At 54.7% G+C, this 22,587-nt stretch overlaps 1 protein-coding gene across 9 annotated transcripts in view; it reads right to left on the minus strand.

The window, feature by feature from the left end:
* The window catches only part of DAB2IP (DAB2 interacting protein), a 211,903-nt gene that overhangs the window by 68,739 nt on the left and 120,577 nt on the right, over positions 1–22,587 (minus strand). For 7 of the 9 annotated variants that reach the window (XM_055400008.2, XM_055400006.2, XM_055400016.2 and 4 more), the window contains exon 3: positions 19,463–19,608. The exons of the other annotated variants lie outside the window; for them this stretch is intronic. In XM_055400008.2, the coding sequence (XP_055255983.2) occupies positions 19,463–19,608 (146 nt within the window). The remainder of the gene's footprint in view (positions 1–19,462; positions 19,609–22,587) is intronic. 9 annotated transcript variants of the gene reach the window in all.

The raw sequence follows: 22,587 nt of genomic DNA on the forward strand, positions 1-22,587 counted from the left end.
CTGCCTCCCGGGATGGAGACCAGCCCCTTGTCACAACAGTCCCAAACAGGGACAGGGCTGGGGGCTTGAGGCTTCTGCAGCAGGAGTTTCAACAACCCAGGCCAATCCAGGAGGTCACTCACCACTAAGGGGTTCCTGCCCCTCCCCTGAGAGCCCTGCAGTAGCAGGGGACCCAGGGGCCTGGATTGGGGGGCTTGGACGGGGGAGAAGGAAGGTGATGGAGGGGGTGGAGCTGAGCGGAGAGCAGCAAGGGGAGGCTGCTCTCCTGCCTGGAGGCTCCCCAGGCTTCTTGCAGCATTTAGCACACCCCACCGGCAGGGCCAAGAATTAACTGCTCAGGGAGTGAACCAAGCCTGGAGAGGCAAGGTGCCGGGCAGTTCTGAAGCCCAGTGTGCTGGGAGCAGGATGTCGACCACGCTAAAGCACGCTCAGGTGGGTGACTGACGTGTGACAACACACACGTGAAACTCAGTGAATTTACCCACTGGCAGACTCACAGGCGCCCACAGGCAGCAGCGATGTGCGGGGGCGGGGGGGGGGAGCTACCAGCCAGCCCATTAAATGGCTTTCTGTACAACTGCACCACACGGACGAGCGATTCCTCGCATTCAGAAACGTGTTTCCACCAGGGGCATGAGTGGCTTCCAAAGTGACCACTGATAAAAAGGCATGGCCAAGGTGTCTGCACCTGCTCTGTGAGTCAGGCAAGCTCAGCAAACCAGCCCTTCACAAGCGGCCTCTTGGAGGCCAGAATCCTGTCTGTCCCTGAGTGCCATCACTCAGTGGAAGACCCTGGTCCCCAAGTCAGTGAGAAAGATGGCAGTTCCTGCCATGGGAACACAGGCATCACCTGGAGAGGACCTAGGGTGCATGTTCCAGGACAGAACGACAAAGTGGGGGCTCAAAGAATGCTCAAACTACCACACGACTGCACTCATCTCACACGCTAGCAAAGTCATGCTCAAAATTCTCCAAGCCAGGCTTCAACAGTACGTGAACCATGAACTTCCAGATGTTCAAGCTGGATTTAGAAAAGGCAGAGGAACCAGAGATCAGATTGCCAACATCCACCGGATCATTAAAAAAGCAAGAGAGTTCCAGAAAAACATCTACTTCTGCTTTACTGACTATGCCAAAGCCTTTGACTATGTGGATCACAACAAACTGTGGAACATTCTTGAAGAGTCAGGAATACCAGACCACCTGACCTGCCTCCTGAGAAACCTGTATGCAGATCAAGAAGCAACAGTTAGAACTGGACATGGAACAACAGACTGGTTCCAAATCAGGAAAGGAGTACGTCAAGGCTGTATATTGTCACCCTGCTTATTTAACTTATATGCAGAGTACATCACGCAAAATGCTGGGCTGGATAAAGCACAGCTGGAACCAAGATTGCCGGGAGAAATATCAATAACCTCAGATATGCAGATGACACCACCCTCATGGCAGTAAGTGAGGAACTAAAGAGCCTCTTGATGAAAGTGAAAAAGGAGAGTGAAAAAGTCAACTTAAAGCTCAACACTCTGAAAACTAAGATCATGGCATCCGGTCCCATCACTTCATGGGAAATAGATGGGGAAACAATGGAAACAGTGACAGACTTTATTTTTTTGGGCTCCAAAATCACTGCAGATGCTGATTGCAGCCATGAAATTAAAAGACGCTTGCTCCTTGGAAGAAAAGCTATGACCAACCTAGACAGCATATTAAAAAGCAGAGACATTACTTTGCCAACAAAGGTCCATCTAGTCAAAGCGACGGTTTTTCCAGTGGTCATGTATGGATGTGAGAGTTGGACTATAAAGAAAGCTGATCGCCGAAGAATTGATGTTTTTGGACTGTGGTGCTGGAGAAGACTCTTGAGAGTCCCTTGGACTGCAAGGAGATCCAACCAGTCCATCCTAAGGGAGATCAGTCCTGGGTGCTCATTGGAAAGACTGATGCTGAAGCTGAAAATCCAATACTTTGGCCACCTGAGGCGAAGAACTGACTCACTGGAAAAGACCCTGATGCTGAGAAAGACTGAAGGCAGGAGAAGAAGGGGACGCTAGACTGGATGGACATGAGTTTGCGCAAGCTCCAGGAGTTGGTGATGGACAGGGAAGCCTGGTGTACTGAACTGAACACAAGAGGTCATGCGGCTGTCCTCCTGAGAGGAGAGCTGGTTGAAACGTGTATGCCTGGCGGTGGGGCACACTATGAGTCTTGCCTTCACTGAAACTCACTTCCAGGTCATCACTAAGAGCGAAAGAGACAGAGCCCCAGCCATCACTAATCATTCGTGGCTGCAGAGATTTACTGAAGGACCCGGGATGGCTAAGTGGCCACCCGGGCTTAGGAGGCAGAGACAGCAAGGATGCTTCCCTGGTTGCTCAGATGGTAAAGCCCTGATGCTGGCAATGACTCAGGCAGAAAGAGGAGGAGGCAACAGAGGATGAGATGGTTGGACGGCATCACCCATTCAATGGACATGAACTTGGGCAAACTCCAGGAGATGGTGAGGGACAGAGAGGCCTGGTGTGCTGCAGTCCATGGGGTCTCAAAGAGTCGGACAGACTTGGTGATTGAACAATAACGACATCAAGGATGGCCAACCGGAAATGTGTGGTGATGAATTACCAGGCTGCCTGCTGCTTCCCTGGGTACCACCAAGTTGTCCAAAAACCACATAGGAAGCTATGAAACCTCCTGAGATCAGCCCACCATCTCCCTGCAAATTAACAGAGCAGATGCAAACAGAGCAGATGTCCATGTTGCCCAGGCTGGGGCAGAGATCGAGGGATCTAAGATCTGGAATCCATTCACAGCCCAGGTAGAAGGAAAAGTATGGGACAAGCCTTGACCTGGCTTCTTCTGCTTCACGTCTGCCCGGCCCAGACTGGCCCGAGTCTGCCACCATGGAGGGAAGACCTGAGATTTGGTACCCAGGGTCAGAGCCCTTGCACTGGTCTGGTCTGCCTTTCTCTCTGAGGAGGGGACCGGCTCCCTGAGAAGCAGGAGCAAGACCAGAAAGCAGACCTAGAGGCACCAACTCCAGGAAGCCACTGGTGTCCCCCTGCCATGGGCAGCACACTCACAGCTGGACTCCCTTTATCTCTTCAGGGTCAGCCCCAGGCCTGCCTGGAACCCCACAGGAGACGCCCTGCTGTTTAGCAGAACTCAGCCGACTTCTTTTGGAAGTGGAATCTGAGCAGGACAAAGGGCCCTGGCTGGGGCTCTTCAACCAGACCAAATAAACACTCAGCCTCTCACCAGCGAGGCTGCAGTTTATATTTGGAGAGGGAAAGGGAAGTGCCAATCCAAGCTGAGTTTGGGCTGAACTGACTCTCAGCCAACAGCCGAAGCAGAGCACCCGGTGCAGGGTTCCTGCCTGTCGGGGTCTCAGCTGCCCACCTGGCTCCCCAAGCTGGAGCAGCCAGTGGTACATCTGGCCCCAGGGTTATTCTGTAGCCTGATAACCGAGCACCTGACCACCAACACCCCCCAGAGTCATGGGACCCTGCCAGGGATGGGAGAATCCCAGGGCTGCTCGCTGGAGGTCTCAGAATCCCCTGGGGGCCCATCATGACAACAGATTCTGAGGCCAGTCCTAGATCTGTGAATCTAACTCTCCTGGGCAGGACTCTGGAATCCCTCTGCCTGGCTCCCGTGGCACCAGAATGCTCAACTGTATCAAGGAACCCAGAGAAGGCAAAGTGAACTCTGATGCCTCCCAAAGCCCCCTTCCCAGTGCCCACAATGCATGCGTGGTCTCTCCTATCTGTTGTGGCCACTTCCTAAAACCCTAGGGGGCCCACAGTCTCAAGGCATCTTCAAGCTAACCATGCCTCCAGTCAACCTGCAGGCAGCTGGTAGGCCCCACCCAACGAGATTAGGCCAGCTGAGATTAACGGCAGGGAATAAATCAACTCAATTCATGGGGGAGAAATGTGTTGCTTACAGAGATCTTTTTTCAAAGAGGAGTCATTAGGGGTCTTGGTATTTTGATCATCAGAAAATTACCCATGTCATGTTGCCATTAAGAGAAAGCAAAGCCCAATAATAAGACAGAGAGGCCTGGCTTGGGGCTGGTGGGGCCCCCCCTCCTCTGGAGTCCTGTACCTCCCTAGCTCAGGAGGGTCCTCTGTAGACCCCTGCCCTGCAGGGGTGGGTCCCTGATGCTGGCTGCAGAGTAGCAGGTGCCTAAGCCAGGTGCCTGAAGTTAGGTGGGCACCCACCATGATGGACAGTTACCTAGGCCCAAGTTCAAGTCCCTGGTGGTTCAGATGGTAAAGAATCTGCCTTCAAGGCAGGAGACCCAGGTTCGATCCCTGGGTCAGGAAAATGCCCTGGAGAAGGGAAGGGCTACTCACTCCAGTATTCTTGCCTGGAGAATTCCATGGACAGAGAAACCTGGTGGGCTATACAGTCCATGGGGTCGCAAAAGGGTTGGACACACTGCGCAACTAACACTTTCTTTTCAGGTTCAAGTCCAGACTTGGCCATTTAAAGGCTCTATGACCTTGTGCAGGTCTCTGAAAGTCTCTTAGCCATCCTCGGCTTCCGATTCCTCACACGTAAAATAGGAAAATGTGCGTTTTCTAGGCATGCTGTGAGGCCCTCTCTTACCCCTTGCTCCCAGACCCACAGGTCTGCACAAGCTCTTCCACCTGCAAAGAAGGCTCTTCACTGCGAGCTCAGCCCACCCCTCTCTTCCTTGGGGACACCACCCCCACCACCCCAACAGATCAAGTCCTCCAGGGCTCCCAGTGCCTTCAGGACACAGGCCTTCACGGCAATCACACACAGAGCTGCAGGACAGGCCTGGCCCATGGGGGCCCCTAACTGAAGGACATCCCGCAACAGGCCTTCGGAGCTCCGTGTTTCACCCCAGCTCCAGACTTGACCACCCAGGCACCCCTGCTTCCAGCCCCTGTGATACCCTACTCAGCGCCGTGCCCTGCACGGGCCCTCTCAGGCTGTCTGGCACCTCTGGAGCCTCACAACCCCAGAGGCTGCGTGCTCTAAACAGGTCCCCACCCCAAACTGCCCCTGGCCACCTACCAGAGGCCGCCTCCCAGGACTTGGCCCCACGTGGCTCTCCAGATTTCTCGTAGTAACACCTTCTTGGAGTTTCAGAAGCAAAGCATTTGCCAACTATTTTTTCCCATTAATCTCACAATGCATTTGCTATTTTCCCTACATAATGACTCATTTAGCAGCAACAGAGCAATTAGGCAGACCACAGAATATTGATTTTCTAAGTGGGAGAAGAGTCTGTACGACGTCTCTCTAGGCCTGTCTCGGGCTGCCTCCTCCTCCATCATGGGCTGGACGTGAGGAGAGTGGGGCTGGATCTGCCGACAGGATCCTGAGGTCTCCAGGGGAAGCTCAAAACCACGGGTGTGCACACGTGCGAGAGTAAGTGCACACGAAATGATATGATGACGTTATCATGGGACATACGGGACCCTGTGTCTGTCCCAGGGTCAGAACCCTGGGAGGCAGGTACCATCATCACACCCACTTTAAAGATGAGGAAACGGAGGTTCAGAGATGAGGTGACTTGTCCCAGGTCACACAGGAAGTTAGGGAGTCGGATCCAGACCTAGGTCAAGGTGTTGGCAGAGCAAAATTCTGTCCATCAGGGTGCCCTTGTGTGGCTTACTCTCCATGGGATTTGGGGCACGTGGCACTAGTGACCCAAGGAGACTCCTGAGATGTGAAACACTTGGTCTAAGTCCTAAGGCTGCACACCTCTGTCTGAGCGCAGGCTCCAAACCAGCCTGCAATAAACAGGTCCCCACCCCAAATTGCCCCTGGCCACCCACCAGGCCGGGCTAGTAGTGCTCAGAAAGGCCCAGGGAAAGACACAATGGCAGGACCTCCCCCCACCTTCCTCCTCTTCTACCCCCTGACCACCATCTCCAGCCCAAGACAAGGGCCCTACCCAGCTAGTAGGGCACCTCAAACATGGCCCACCTGTAAAAACAAAAAGTTGAAGGGTGAGAGCCAGGGACGGTTTGATGAACTGGGATGATGAGCCATATCGTCATATGGCTCCCAAACCAGGCCCTACAGCTGGGATCCTATCAAACCAGAGGTTAGCACTTCTCCTACCTCCAAATTCAGAAACTCACTCGAGGCAAGCTGGGACAGGGGCTGTTCAGGTAACAGATCCCCAAGGTCCTAGGGACCAATGCCACCAGACACACTGATCTTTACCCTTGGAGCAAATGGCTTCCTGGTGGCCAAGGGAAAGAGCTGAAGGTCCAGCTGGCAGACTTGGGTTTAAATACCAGCTCGGCTACTTTCTATGTGGCTTTGGGTGGAATAATGACCTTCTCGGGGCCTCAGTTTGCTTATCTGTAAAAGGAATAATGCCTGCCCTGACACCCGCCTAGTTGGTATGAGCCCCATGCAGTAAACAACAAAGTGCTACCTAAGTGCTGGCCAGCTAAGCTTAACCAAAGAGAAGGTTTCCAGGAGTTGGCACTGCCCGGCAAGGGGATGGCATCTCCCCATTACTGGTGATGAGCAAGCAGACCCTGGATGGTCCAAGAATTCGGGAAGCAAAGCATCCTGTTTACCCTCCTGTGTACCCAGATGCACAACAGCAGAGGAAAGGCTCCCAGCAGTCAAGCACTGAAGAAATGTACTTGCTTTGGTTCACTGGACGCCTCTCTGACCTGTATAGACTATTGAATCACCTCATCACAAATGCCCGTTAACATCTGCCAGGATGTAGTGTTCCACAGAACCCAGTTTGGGAAACATTCCTGTGGGCGTTCTGGATCATGACTAGGGGACGTAGGGAAGAAAACAAGGCCTTTCAAATACAACCTTCAAGTACAATGCACTCTCAAGTACAACTGTACAATGTACTTTCAAGTACAATCCTGACTGGACAGACTACAGGACCTTCCCCAGCATCAATGACAGGTCAGGGGCAGACCCAGCCCTCCACCTCCCTTTCCAGCAAGACAGGGAGACAAACCCATAAGACCAGAGCAAAAACTCACTTCAGTGAGACAACGTAAAAAGAGGACTTAGACGTGTCCAGGAGGAGTCACTCCCAGTCCTTCCCTGCCCTTAACAAGCCCAGAAACTTGGAGGGACTCAAGAAGAAGCAAGTCTCAAGCAGAAATGCCTCCTCCTTCCCTGCTCTTGCCTGAAAACTCACCATCACCACCCTTACCCTCTGGGTCAGCAAGGGCCTCCTCCAGGCTACCCGGAAGCGGGGCTAAGTCTCCACAACAGTCGACCGTTTCTGAGTAGAAGAGTCTATGGGACCACAGAAAGTGGGTGAATACAGAATCTCAAATTGCCTGTGTGTCCGGGCCCCAGGTGTGGATCCTAGAAGAAGGCAGCAGGCAGGACTGGTCCTGCCCACGATGCTGCCGCGTGGACACACACCTCCACCCCAGTGCCCTCTCCTCTCTCTGGGGGTGGGCTCCATGCCAGCATTGGCTGACAAGTCCAGGAACCACTGGCTCCCTGAAAGAGCTCAGACAAACCCATCCATGGCAAACCCATCCATAATGGCGCAGACTTTGCTCCCAGCAAGGACAGAGCTTTATTAATTATTCAGGGGACGGTGCAATTATGCAAATCAGTGGGCAGCCTCTGCCCGACTGCTGTCTTCTGCAGGAGTCCAGGGGGGAGGGGGTGCCCAGAGCCCAAGCAGCTGGGTACAAGAAGGGAGCCACCCAGCCCAGAAAAGGGGGAATAAAGCCCCCACCCTTCTGAGCTCACAGAGGGCTTTGAACAGAGCCAGACCCCACCGCACACTCAGAATAGCTAGTAGCTGATTCTGAAGACCTGCAGGTGTCTTTTTCCAAAAAAATAATATACCCCCAAAGCTGCTGCCAGGCCAGCAAGGCCATCATTCAAGGCTTGCTCCCACAGGTCCTCAAGGCATGGAATACTTCCAAAGTCTCCTCTTAAAAAGCACGCTTCTAAGGAGAGGTAACACCTCAAATTAGTGTTTACCCAAGAAGGTTCTGCAGAATACTACTGCTGCCGGGGTGGGGGTGGGGGACAGGAAACCCCGGATTAAAAAAGATGAAACCGGTTTCTTTCCTGCAGGACTTCTCAGGGCCTAGAGTGAGGATGCCCACGACGCCTTTGGAGGGGAACCTCCAGTCTCACCCCCAGGAACCAGGAGCTGAGTCTGATGAACTCTGGACAGATCGCTCACAGAATTCCCCGCCAGGTTCAACATCCCTTGATTCTGAAATTTGTGAAATAGGTTTTCACTAGTCTCATAAACAACCATCATCAATAAACGTGCACTTCACATGCGCAGAGGAGCTAGACATGACCACCGATAGCGTGTTGGTGGGGCTTTTGGCAGAGCCCCCGCCCATGGCCCAGCCACCGCCACCCCTGGCTCAGTCCCGCCCTGAGGTCGGGCAGCCGCACAGGTGCCCAGCACCATCTCAGGTCCACAGACGACTGGGTGGGCTGGGAACCTGGCTGCATGACTAGCAGCCCCCTCAGCCCGTCCAGCCAGAGGCCTCGGTGCCAGACGCACCCGTCTTCACACGTGAGCAGATCAAAGCCTGGACTGGGAGGCCCTGCCCACCAGCATCACAGCTTTCTCTCATCCTCCTGGGCAGTGAGGAGAGTGATCATGCTGATCTGGGGAAGGGTGGGGGTGGGGGGTGGGGGTGGTGCGCTATGCAAGGCCAGTGAGCCCACCCAAGACCTCTGTCACCCCCCCACCTCACCCAAGGTCATCAATCAACAGACCTAAATGCAGCCGTGCTCTCTCGCTCTGCCAAGAGCAAAAGAGGTGTGGGGGCCCAGACTGCTGGGGGCACCCACGGAGAAAGACATTTATAATCACTGAGCAACTGCAAATATGGGGATGGTCCCTGAGCCAGCCCTAGCCTCCCACCATGAGGACCTCACCCACTGAGACCAGTAGGAAGGAACGCCTCCACTGCCACACTCCTCCACCCTTCCAGAACTTCAGCACCCATAGCAGCCTCCTGCAGAGCCTGGGGTGGCCCAGGACACTCTCCCAGGTCCGTGTGTGCGTGTTCAGTCGCTTCAGTAGTGTCCGACTCTTTGCGACCCCATGGACTGTAGCCTGCCAGGCTCCTCTGTTCATGAGCTTCTCCAGGCAAGAATACTAGAGTAGGTTGCCATTTCCTCCTCCAGGGGATCTTCCCGACCCAGGGATCGAACCCATGTCTCCTGTGTCTCCTGCACTGCAGGCGGATTCTTTACCGCTGAGCCACCAAGAAAGCCCGTGGGAGCCAGTAAAACTCCGGAAACATCTACGTACAGACCCATCTCTGCCACCCACCTGCAGTCTGATCGGGGCAAGTGGCTTTGACCTGCTGGAGCTTCAGTATCCTCATCTGTAAAACAGGGAGGGGCAGGCCTGTGCGGTAGTGAAGAGCACAGACTTGGGGGCCACGCTTCTTAGGTTAGGATCTTAGCTCTGCCATTCCCGCTGGGCAGGCCACGCTTCCTGGTTGTAAACCAGGGATAACAACAGTCAGTAGTAGCACACGGGCTGTCGTGAGGTTGGAGTGAGTCCCTTTCTGTGAAGTGCTGAGAGCAGGCCTAGCCCATGGGATCTGCCCATCATGTCAGCTACTACACTGGAGAGGGCCCTGGCTTTGAGTCCAGAGGCCTAGATCCTAAATCCATCACGAGGGTAATCCCTATAAGTGATTTCACCTCTCTGAGGCCAGCTTCAGCACCTGTAACATGGGGTTGGGGGGATGAAAAGAGGGGAGTGAAGAGGATTAGAGGTGATGTACAGGCAACACACAGTGTCTGGCACGCGGCAGACGCTCCCTAAGGGGCAGGGCGGTTAGCGATATTAGCAACTGAGCAGGTCGTCTGGAAAACAGACAGCATGAGAACAGCAGTTGATGGAGGGCCCTTTGATAATAGTGCCTGACTGCCTGGGTTTGGGTCCTACCTACGAGCTGTGTGACTTGGGCAAGTGGCTCAGTCTCTCTGGGCCTCAATTTTCTTTTCTGAAAAATGAGGACAAGCAGTATGGTTCAGAGTGCTGGTGTAAGGATGGCGTGAGAAAGCACAGAAAGGCACAGGGCACGGAGCCCGGCCCATCAAGCACGTGGCCATGCAGGGCAGTGGGTGGTGGTGATACTGTAACACTCAGCAGAGAAGCTTGCCATGAAGAGTGCAGAGATGAAAGGGATCCTGGCCCCCCTAGCTCCACGCCACCTCCAGGGACTTCACGACCTGAAGGGACTGCAGCAAAGCCCAGGAAAGACAAGACGCCCCCCTGTGCTGGGCGCCCTCCCTCCAGGAATATCAGAGTCCCAGGCACTGAGATATTAGTCTTTGCTCTGCTTTGTTGAGATGGGGAAACTGAGGTTCAAAGAGAAGCAGTGGGTGGAGCAGGCCTTGGACCAGCCTACACCTGCTGACCTCCCAGCAGCTGGCAGTACAGGGCATGGGGCTGTAAGGTAGTCGTGGGTTCACATTCCAGCTCCACACCCCCCAGGCCCAGATTCCCCTGCCCCACCCTCCCCCATCCTTCTCCCCAACCTCAGCAGGCATCTGGCCTCCCCAGCTGGGGATACAGCTTACGCTGCCCGCCTGGCCTCTCCAGGGCCTCTGCACAGACCACCACTCTCATCCCTGAGCCTCTCCAGGCTGTCCTTAGAGAGCTCCACTGCCAGGTGGGCCCAAGGACACCTGGTCCAGCCCTAACTGAGCTAGTCCTATCCTACGGGCTCTGACCCGGTGGACCTGGGCTTGAATCACGTTACTCACTTGATCCTGGTAATTCCAGAGAGGACTAAGTACACCTCTCTGAACCACTTATAACAGGGAAGTCGGCAAGAGCAGGGAGCCTCAGTGGCTCAGGTGGGTCAAGCACTGGACCTGGAGTTAGGAGACACATCCCAGCTCCAGCTCTGACTCCCTATACCTCTCTGAGCCTCACCCACTTCCCCTGGAGAAAGCAGACCATAGTCATAAAAGCCCTAATTGCTCCAAGTGCCCTTTGGAGACCTGGAGCACAGGGTGAAAGTGCTTTTCATAGCAGGGAGCCCTGGGCAAGTGCAGGAAGGACTCCAATCAAAGGGGGAAGATAATCTCAAAAAACATCACAACCTTAATAAAAAAGGGCACAGCATGCTCACGGGAGGATTCTAGGTCTCAACCAGGGAATGGATCTCCTGGTTTGGGGCCCCCCAGTATGTGACTTTGGGCCAGGAACATTCCCCTCTTGGAGTTTCAGTGAAATGCGAAACACAAAATACTCTTACTATGAGGAATCAAGAAGAATATAGCAATGCCTAAGCAAGTTGCTCGGAGAAGGCAATGGCAACCCACTCCAGTACTCTCGCCTGGAAAATCCCATGGACGGAGGAGCCTGGAAGGCTGCAGTCCATGGGGTCGCGAAGCATCGGACACGACTGAGCAACTTCACTTTCACTTTTCACTTTCATGCATTGGAGAAGGAAATGGCAACCCACTCCAGTGCTCTTGCCTGGAGAATCCCAGGGACGGGGGAGCCTGCTGGGCTTCCGTCTATGGGGACTCACAGAGTCGGACACAACTGAAGCAACGCAGCAGCAGCAGCAGCAAGCAAGTTGCTAGGACAGAGCCCTGTCCCCGGCAAAAGGCACAAACTTTGGACAGCAGTTCTCACACTTTGGGGAAACACAATTAGGCCAAAGAGTCTAATTCAGAAGGTCCAGGGTGGGGGCCCAAGAATCTACATTTTATTGGGTATTTTCCTGGGGTGGGCTGGTCAGTCCGGCTCAGGGGCCAGGCCCTCAGTTTCCAAGACAAGAGTGGGATTTTATCAGAGCTGATGCTGGGATGGAGTTTCCTGATGAAATCTGGGGAAGAGGGAAAGGGGGAAAGAAGGGTAATAGGAGCAGAGGGGTGGGGCTGTTAACAACCTATTAATCTCCTCCCCCGCCGGAAACAGTAATTGCTGAGGCGCACACATCCTTCACGTGCTAACAGTCTGCAGCTGCAACACGAAGCTTTGATTACGAATGTCAACAAGACAGAGCATGAAATTAACTTCCCCTCAGTCAGTGGGCACAGGGAGATGCTGCACTCATTCATTGCCCTCGGTATGAAAACTCCCCACGACAATGTCGCATCAAATTAGAGCCTGTGCTACTAGGTTGGCATCTATATCTCTGCCCGGAGCACTCTCTTACAAGCAGGCCCTGCAAAACAAGGGCCTGAGCCTGGGAGAAAGGTCAGAGCTGGAGGCAGGTGACGGTCCCAGGGTGAAGTGGGAGGTGGCCAGAGCTAGACGGGACCCCCGTGGGGGTCTGCCCGCTGGACAAGAGAGGGGGGAATCATCGTGACAAGGAGTAACTCAGCCATCCGAGTGCCTGGTGTGGGGAAACCCAACCTTCACCTGGGTCAATTTCTGCCCTGCCAGCCCATCTGGAGAGATGAGCTGGGGAAACAAACTGTTCCAAGGTAGACTGCACTGAGTTAGTTAGTGGGGCAGGCCAGAAGCCAGGTTCCTGTGACCCCGCACTCGTCTGCTCCAGCCTGGCCTGTGGCTCTCCAGGTTCAAGTGGCAGCAGGAAGGAAGTGGGGGCGACAAAGGGAGGTTCATACATGTGCATGCCCGGGGTGGGGGCATGTGGCGTGGCCTGCAGGCAGGACCTGGGTGGGGGGCACCCAAGACTGCGCCCCTGGTATGTGTGAGATGCTGTGCGCCCACCCACAGGCTCCTACCCACACAGGCCCACAAAGGATGGAGATTCCTTCTGTCTCAGGGGTTAGCTGCCCTAACTAACTAACTAACAAGGGTTAGTTTCCTTCTAGAGTGGCTGGTGACTGCCCTGTCCATAGCCCAGGCCGGAGGCATGTTGCCTGGCTGCTTTGGGGGCTTCAGAGGGTGGGGATGGGAGTGGTATAGACTCACCCCAATCTGGTCGGGCTCTCCTCGGCCATTTGCACACCCCACCCCCAGGCCAGGAATTCGGCCCAAGTCACTCCTTGTAGGCTGACAGACCAGCGGCCAGAAGACCCAGCATCTGAGGTTCTTCATGCAAGAAGCCCTTTTTCCACTCACCCGCAGCCGATCACCCAGGAGGCCTGGCTGGCAAGCAGCTAAGCGGGCCCGGCTGCCTGGGGAGGGGTCACCATGCCAGCCGTGGGAGCTGGATGTTTTCCTTCTTGCCTTTTTGGTCTCCCTGTGATCTCCAGTTCTCTTCTGTGGCCCTCTAAAATAGCCATTAATTAGAGCCTGGTAATTAACTTTCTGGTTCGAGTAATATTTTGCAAAGGAATTCCATTAAAGAGTCGATTTGCATATCCTCAGACCTGGGACCTGGAAATAGGGTTTTTCTAGGAGAATGGGCAAGGCCCTGCAGTACCTCTCAGGCCTGGCATCCAGGCCTGGGCTCTGCTGGCACCTATGGGCACGAGGGGGCTTAGAGGGTGGCTGTCCTGACGACCCGGGGAGATGCTGAGTAGTGGGAGATTTTCCCCAGGAAGGCAGGCAGTTTTGTTCGCAAAACTGGCTGGCTCGGCGGCCACACGCCCAGACAGCAACTGCGCACCTGCACACAGATACCCACATGTGAGAGCTCAAACACAGAACATACCACACACACTGTAAAACAGGGGGTGTGTAAATGTACATGCTGGTAGACACGTACCCATAAGAAAAGAGACACGATAAGAACAGTAGCCAGAACTCCGTGAGCGCTTAGAATGAACCATATGTCCATAATCGACCTACAAAAACACTTCATGTGGTCCAACCCAACATGAAGTGCCAGGCACTGTTCCAAATGCTTTATATGCGATTCCTCAATTCAGATCCATAGACACATACAAGGATCTTTACACAGACACACCTTCACGAGGGCAGGTGCGTACCTGTAAGACATATGAAGACATGCACTTGTGTTCATGTCAAAGGCATGCATACATGCCTACAGACACCTGTACAGGAAAAGGCTTCTCTAGCCTTTAAAACCCCAGCTTGGGGCTGATCACATCCTTACTAGCTAATTTCCGCCGTTCCTAAAAATACTGCCCAGCTCCCATCTCTGGAAGATACACACGAGGGAGCTGCAGATCTAAAAGGAGGGCGATAAAAATGAGAAAGCAGAAATAAATTGGTTCTTTTCCACGTCCGGGTCATGTTCTGTGGCTCCCCCTCCCTCTGGAGATGAAGCCCAGAATCACGTGCTCCTTGGCAGGGCTCCAGTCAGCCCTGCCCCAAAGGTGCCCATGGGGCTCCGAGTACCATGCTGCAGGGGGGCTGGGACCTGGGCACAAGACCAGGCTTCTGGGATGGTCCCACCGCCACGCCTCTGACCGCGTGCCTCAGTTTCCCTGAATCTAACAACCCCTGCACTGCTTACCGGTGCTGTACAGCGACAGACCTCTCAAAGTGTTGTGTAAGTGCCAGGTTTCCTTACGATAATTATCGGATTAAGAATTAAATCTGGTTCCCTTATGGAGAGCAGAGCAGGGGAGGGGGAGCTGGGGAGCACTCCTTGCAGGTAATTAATGAATTCCCTGCCATACCGCTTGGAAGGCAGAGGCCCATTTAACAAAGATCCACCTACATGGATGGTGGTGAAGGAGCCAAGGAAGGCCAAAGAGGGCAAGGAAGACTCTTGCAAAGGGCTTGTCAGAACGTTCAGAAGGCAGAGGACAGGAACAGACAAGACTCTAAAGCAGCAGCACAGCACTGCTGGCCATTAAACCCAGGAAAACAATCTTCAGTGACTAACCAGGAAGAAATGCAAACAACAAAGAAATGCCACTCTTCTGCCTATACAAACGACAAAGATCGTGTTACCAATGACACCCAATGTTTTCAAAGGTGTGAAGAAACAGGTGGGCACCCTCAAAAATCTTTGGGGGAGTGTAAATTACTACAGGCTCTCGATGGGAAGCATATTTATCAAAAGCCAGAAACTGCTCGTATTTTTTGACCTAGTAATTCTAAGACTTTATCTCATGGAAACAATCACAGATGGAGACAAATAATGGATATTTAAGGATTAAATACCAGCACCATTTTTAATAAAGAAAAACTAGACATAACATAAACGCCGAGATTACTAAAAAGAAGTATGGTCCAAACATCAAAAATCAATTTTTAAAACACATATAGAACAGGTTTGCTTTCTCGGGTGCAGACAAGTTCCAGGGTCTTTCTACTCGGCTATTTCTTGTGTTCAAAGTAGCTGTGATCCTCCACACAGCCCTCTTCACCTTTCAAGGGACAGTAGCATCTAGTTCCATCTCTTGAATAGTAATAACGTGATTGCATGTTATTATTCCCACACTGCAGAGAAGACAACTGAGGCTTACCAAGATGGACTGACTTTTCCCTCCAAATATTAACTTCCACTTACTGAAAACCTACAACACGGCTGTCTAACCGCTCTCATGTGTTATAACTTATTTAATAAAATTTTATAAACATTTAAGACATGTGCAAAACCCAGTGTTAGTTGCCAAGGAAACAGCACTGAACAGGACATTTTCTATTAAGTACATGATGAATATATTAATATTAATGTTTCCAACGACGTGATTATCATCAGACCCATTTTGCTGATGGGCAAACTGAGGCTCAGAACCGTTAAGGTGACTTGCCACAGGAACTGCCTGGCTTCAAATCCAAAGATCACATACTTCCCATTACTCCCATACACTGAAATGCACGATCATCTCGAGATCACACAAGAGAAGGCAGAGAAAGACCAGGCACTCGCTGTCTACAGCAGGGGAGGGAGAGAGTCAAGAACACCCAGGCCTGGGTGCCCAGCCCTGCCTGCATCTACTGTCAACAGAAAACAGATCCCCTCTTCCATTTTCTCCAGTTCCTCACCAAGCTCGCTCTCCCTGCTCCAAGAAATGCCTCACCCAAAGGGACAGAACTGATTTCTGCCTACTCAGGGCCAGTGCAGGGTCCCTGAAAGCCCCCACCCCTACCTCCAAATTATCTCCCTTCCTTAGTCTTACACTGCCCGGAATCCTACCCTTAGTAACTTTCAGGTGTGGGAACTCCCGGCAACACACATATTCCCTGGAAGGGGCAGTCAGTCCCTTGCTCCCCACGTGATCAGCCTTGGGTGCCTGCACCTGGGTTGCCCACCTGTGTGGAGGGCCAGCATCGCCCAGAGAGAACATTGCAGAGGGAAAAAAAAATGAGGAAGGCACTGTATTGCCAGCTGACCCTCCCAGCTACTTAGGAACATTATAAATAAATGACTGAGTTAGAAATTATCTTCTGGGAGGGGAGAAACACCACACCCAATATCGCTTTGACCAACATTAAAACTGTCTTGTAAATGAGGCAGGAACATTTCCAGTCTGCAAAAAAAAAAAAAAAAAATGCTTTTGCCAGCACACCTTTCACCTGGGAAGCCTCGAAGCGGCATTCATTTCTATTATCCACCGGGAACGATTACCTGTCCTTGGTGCTTATCTCCAGAACCTCCAAAGAAGAAATGAATGTTGAGGGGCCCAGTGATCTTGGACACCAGCTGGGAACTTCCGCAGGCTGTTTTCAGGGAAATAAGTATAAAGGCTCAAATCTGTGGCCCTCGAACCTCCCAGAGCCCAGCTGTGCCCCCTTCCCAGCCCTGGCTGGCTTGACTCCAGGCTCACAACCAGACATCAGCCCTTTCCCCGCCATCTCCACACCTGGACCAGACTCCCGTTCCCAGGGAGCCGAAAGATCCCAGAACAGAACCTACTGGTTTCCAACCTCCAGATGAGAGGATCCCGGCACAAAAAATAACCTTCCCAACACAGCAGTTTGCGGAGCATGGCAGAAAGCGTGCAACAAAGCCGCTTCGGCAGCCATAGAGCAGACAGATTCACCCAGTGTCAGAACCCAGGTGGCCGCCCCCGAGTGCCCGGTGCCCCTTCTCCACGTGAGGAGGCCACAGGAGCCAGCTCACAATGGCCACCCTAGAGGCCCCCACCCCCCTTCCCATGCCCATCCCTTCACGGAGGCTGCTCTCTCTGCACTTACCCCCTTCCCAGGGAGAGGCATGGCAGCTCGGCGGGGTCCCATGGAGCCAGGATTCAACCCCCTCCTCACTGCTAGACCAAGTCGGAAGGCAGCTGATCTGTCCACCCAGTTTCAGCAGCACCACACCACGTCAGAGTGGCGGGGGCGGGGGTGGGGAGGCATCTCTGCACTCACCCAGGTTTGACCATGAGCTTGGGGGGCGGGGTGGGGTCGCGAGAGCTGGTTTTACTCACTCGACTCCAAACAGGACGCCTCCAGGGACTGCCCCAGAGACATACCTGCCCGTCCATCCCAGCAGGAGCGATCAATCTATTTCTAAGCAAGGCAGCAAATCAGGAGATCCCAGTCCTAGCAGAGCCTGTTTCAGCTCCAAGGCTGGGTAGAAGGATTTCAAATTCCATCTCTCTGCCTGTCCGTGGGAAATCTGGGCTCCCTTCCTGTGCCAGAGAAGCCTCCAAGCCAGATTTTGTTTATAGAAAATTAATAAGACAATCCCACACCACTGCCAGTGACATTCGGCTCCAGCTACCGTTCTCCACTGGCGCTAGAAACAGGCTCATAGTTTTACTCCCCACCACGGCCCCCACTCCGCATCCCTCCGGCCTGTGGCAAAGCTGACCTGAAGTCAAGCTGGGCAGGACCTGCTCCAGGTCATCTCGACCACGTCCCGACCTCCGCCCGGGGTTGCCAGCCGATTTCTCGGCAGCATCTCAGTGCGGGCTGCCCGCTGGAGGGAGGTAAACACAGCATGCACGCTGTCTGCTCCCGGAGGGCAGACACGCTCAGAGGCTGGACCGCCTGCCATCTCTCCGGCTCCCCGGACCACCAACACAAGCACACAAAACTAGGTACGTACACAAGGTCTCGCATGCGGGTGCAGAGGGTCCTGACCACCACCCAGGAAAGTGCAGCGAAGGGCATGTTCCCGAGGGAGAAAGCTGGAGAAGGCAGGGGCCAGTCGGAGGGAGGAAGGCAGCAAACCAGGGAGGAAGGCAGCAAACCGGGTGGCCTGCCGCCCAGACAATAACAAAGATGGGAATCGAGGTTTTCAAAGACGCAGTGGCTGCACCCAGCACCGAGCTCTGGCCTAGCTAAATCTTCCTGTCAGGACACGCCTGGTCCCCTGGGGCACTGGCCATCAGAGAAAGGCTGAGGGTCCTGCCTCGGACTGGGGTTGGCAGCGTGGGGCAGGAAACCAGCCGCAGGCAGCAGTTAGGATGCATTACAGAGAGCAGCTCCCGGTGGATGAAAATTAAAGGTCTAGTAATTCTTCTGGAGGGTGAAAGGGGTACTCTTCGGGAAGAAGCTAGGGGTCAGTTAAACAGTCAGTCTACCTTGGGCAGGAGTTGGGCTATATAACTTGTACTCCTCTGCCTGCTGGAACCAAGGAGGAGGGGAGAGACATTTTCATTCTACCTGTGCCTCCCCTACAGGGAGTGCCAACTCACCAATCACACACAGGGGCACAGCCCTATGAAGGGAGGCAGATGCCAGGGGCCTGAGACACAAGGCTGAATGCTGAAAGGGCTCCTTGGTGCCTGCCCATTCCTTCACCTCCACTTAGCCGAGCAGGGACACGTTCTAACTGGCACTAGAATCCATCACCATGCCTGTGCCCAAGCAGGAGGGTGCCAGGGCTGGCATGCTCAAGGAGGGGAACCTGGGCCCTGAAAGGAGAGACTGTGTCCGCCCAGTGCCCCCGCACGCGGACAGGATGGCTTGCCCTTGCGAGCTGAAGCCTGCTCTTGCCAGTGACTCCTGGCAGGCTGAACCACCTCCTCTCTCTCCTCTGCCCCACAAGCCACCTCCCCTTGGAATTTCCACACCTGCTCCAGTCTGGCCCGGGAAAAGGAAAAGGGGAATTGGAGACACCCCTGGGAGTGGAGAGGTGAGAGAGGGAGCAGCTGCCCGGGGCTGGAAAGGATGAGGCCCTTCTTCCTTGGCCTCGGGCACTGCCCGCTCGCTTGCCCCAGCCCCCAGCGGAGCACGCGCCCTACTTAGAGCAGATGTGTCCCCTAAGCGACCCAGCCCCCTGCTGCTCCCCTCCAGATGTTCACCCTTTTCCTCACCGCTGGGTCTCCGCAAAACCCAGCCGAAATGCCTTTTGTATCGGACACTCAAGGGCTCCAGAGGCAGGGAGATGGATCCTGGGGTGGAGGTGCCACTTCAGCCCCCAGCGCCGGGCACTACACCGCCCGGGAAACAATGCCCACCACGGCGAGGCGAGGCAGGACTTCTCGGGGAAGGCACTTCCCTCCGGGCCTCGACCCGAGGCTCGGACACCTCGTCCTCACCCACCCGGGGGAAGAGAGAAGGGTCCTCCCGTCGCTCCTCCCCGGTCCGAGGTGGCCCCACAAGTTGCCGGAGGGCGGCGTGGGGAGCCCTCGCGCGCTCGGCGCGCCCCAGTCCCGGCTCTCGCTTTGTCCCCGCGCCCTCCCAGGCGCATCCCGGGGCGGCGGCGCGCGGAGGCCGGGCCGGCGGCGGGCTCACCTCTCATTGTCCGCGGCGGCGGCGGCGGCGGCGGCGGCGGCGCTGCGGAACCCCGGCAGGATGTGGCGGAAGCTGTGGTTGCGGTCCAGCTTGGGCTGGCTCTTGGTGCGCTTGATGGAGCCCTTGAGGCGGCGGCTGAGGAAGCCCTGCGCGCGGGGCGACAAGAGGGGGAAGGGGAGGCGGGGTTAGCGCGGCGGCGGGCCCGGGACCCGCGCGGGACCCGCGCCCTGGCTCGGGCGGCCGCGGGCTCGGCCTCGGCCCCTGCAGCTCGCGGCCCGCGCCGCCCGCCTGCCGACCGAGCGCCGACGGCCCGGCCCGCGCAGCGCGGCCCAGCCCACCCCGCGCCACCCGCCAGCCCGCCAGCCCGCCAGCCACGTCGCCCCCGCCCCCTAAGCCGCTGTTGCCATGGCGACGCCGAGCCGAGCTGCACCGGCCGCGACCGAGGATGCCCGAGCCCCCCGGGGCGCGGGGGCGGGGGGAGCCCCCGGGGCCGAGGGGGCGGGGCTGCAGAGGGGCGGGGCCGAGGGGGGCCCTCCGGGGCCGCAGCCCCCTCACCTCTTAAGAGTAACGAGGTCACACCCCCCACCCACCTGGAGGAGTCCACGCCCCCCTCCCGGTCCGGGATTGCCTCCACCGGGTAGAGGTGGATGTTCTCAGTCTGGTTGGTACTGATGCGGGAAACTAAGGCTCTGCACGAGCAGGCGTCGGGTCCTCTGGGAACAGCCGGCCAGCGCAGCTCCTGGTCACCTGGACCCCTAACCCTGGCGTCTTTCCTTTCGCAGGTGACTGTCACAGGTCCTCGGGGTGGAGCCCTTTGCCTGGAACCACTGTACCCCAGCAGGGGCAACCCCCCTAGGGACAGCGTGACCCAGTATCTAGCTCAGGGAGGAGCTGAAGGGTTTGCTGAGTGTCCACACTGCGGGCTTCAAGATTTGGAGCCATCTCTGGGGGGAGGCTGGACCTTCTCTAGAGGGACTGCTGCTTGGCCCATTCGTGACTCAGGGCGGTGGGGGGTGGGGTGGGGGTGGGGGTGGCTCAGCTTCTGGGAGGAGTATGGCAGATCTCAGCCGGGCTCCCCACGGTAGCCATTCATCCATCTACCAGGCTGCGCTGGACTCTGAGACTTGAGCCTAAGCTGAGCCCAGCCCCAGAGCTCCAAGTCTAATAGAAGAGACAGGGAGACAGCAAACAGTACATCAGGTTGAACCAGTGTTCCCTTTAGAGGTGATAGGGTAGATTGCGGGCCGAAGTGGCCACAGCCTGGGGCGTTCTGTACTTGGCACCTTCAGGCAGTTGGAGGGAAGGGAAAACTGAAGGAAGAGGGATTCCCTGTGAGTCAGGTTGCCCAATAGGGATTTTGGGGACTCACCCACCCCAGCCTCACTTCCAGGTGATATAAGGACAGAGGGAATGGGATATTAACTCATTTGGAAGTTAATGTTGTACACAATCTGAACACCACATTTCATCCATCGCACAATAAAGGGTAGGCTTGACAGCTCTCTCCAATCTGGAGAGAGTTGGACATTTACTGTTGGCCACGCCCTTGCTGGGTCTGTCCATCTCCCAGACCCTAGCACCCTAGATGTGATGAGGACAAATGTTGATTACACACATCATCTCATGTCACCCACACAAAGAGAAATGACAGAGAAACATCCCTTTCTGCAAAGGAAGAAACCTTGCTCAGAGAGGTGAAACGACTCACCCAAGGACACACAGCTTCCAGGCGTGCCTAATGTCCATAGGACCCACCTCCTCTGCCCACTTTCTTCAAGCTTTCCCTTTTCTGATCTTTCTGCTCCTACTTTCTCCTCCCTCTCAATCTCTCCTGTCCATAGAAGACCAATTCCCATAGCCACATGTCAAAATTCTGCATATCCTTCAAGGCCCAGCTGAAATGCCATCTTATTCAGGCCTTCCCAGGTAGCGAAGTCTAAATGCCTCTCACCTCTACAGCCTGGTATTACACATCAAGGTACTCTAATTACCTGGGGTTCAACAACTAGAAGGTTAGGGACCCTCTTCCAGAGGGGTGACCCACAGACAGTACAAGGCATGATGTAGACGTATCACAAATGGTGGCAGGGCGGGGGAACGGCATGCTTTCTGAGAGACACAGCAACAAGGCAGGGACTTGCACCTCCAAATAAGCTCTTGCCTCTCCCAACCTTGGCCTCTTGCCAGGTGTGGGAGGAGGGGGAAGCACCTGGCTAACTTGGAGGGGTTCTTCCCTCACAGGTGTTGTCATCAGGCAGGTTCTGCCAATGGGCTTATAGTTTTTCTTGGTTTTTATTCTCCACTCTGATGAAAATTTTACAATTTTTACACTCTTGTGGTGCAAAGAACCATGGAGCATGTTTCACAATTTATGTAGCTCATCATGTAGCAATGTGGACAGTTCCGTCCCGTTCCTGAGTTAAGAAAAAAAAGTTTTCTTCCTTCTAGGAGGTTGAATGGGACACGTATCACTTTGTCTTTCCATCGTCATCCATCAAGGTTACCCTTAATACTCATCTGGTAAGCATTACTTGTCATCTTTGAAGTCTATTCTGAATCTACCTCCCGGCACCCACCCAAACTGATCATAACCTTGCAGACTCAAACTCTAACATCCATTCATTTCACCATTGTCAAGAGCCTACTACATGCTGGACACAATGCCCAAGACCATGAACACTGTGAGGTGAGCAGTATATAGACTAAGAAGAGGACAGGGAGCGGATTCACTGGGAGGGTGACTGTTCGGGGGAATGGTGAAGTCCCCCATAAGCCCCACCTCACCACACAGGTCCACCCTGGAGGACCTTGAATCCCCCTGAGGACCCAGCTCAGGGCTCTACATATGGCAGGTTGAACAAATGCTCATCATCCCAGAAGGCCCCAGCTGCAAGGGGACTCAGATCCAAAAGACTGTATTATAAGGGTGAATAAAGCCCAGAGAGGGGAAGGGTCTTTCGCAAGGTCACACAGCAAGGGTAATCAAAGACTCTGGCCTCCAGTTCCCTGCCCTGTCCAGCCTCACAGCTTGCCTACTGACCGCCTTCATGGGGTGAAGGGACAAGAGTGGCTCCCCACCAACCCTGGATGAAGAGAGATGACCTTTTCTCCTGTCCTTTCATGGG

This window comes from Moschus berezovskii, chromosome 11 (assembly GCF_049115385.1).
Source record: "Moschus berezovskii isolate FMDL1 chromosome 11, NW_MosBer_1.0, whole genome shotgun sequence".
NCBI lineage: Eukaryota > Metazoa > Chordata > Mammalia > Artiodactyla > Moschidae > Moschus > Moschus berezovskii.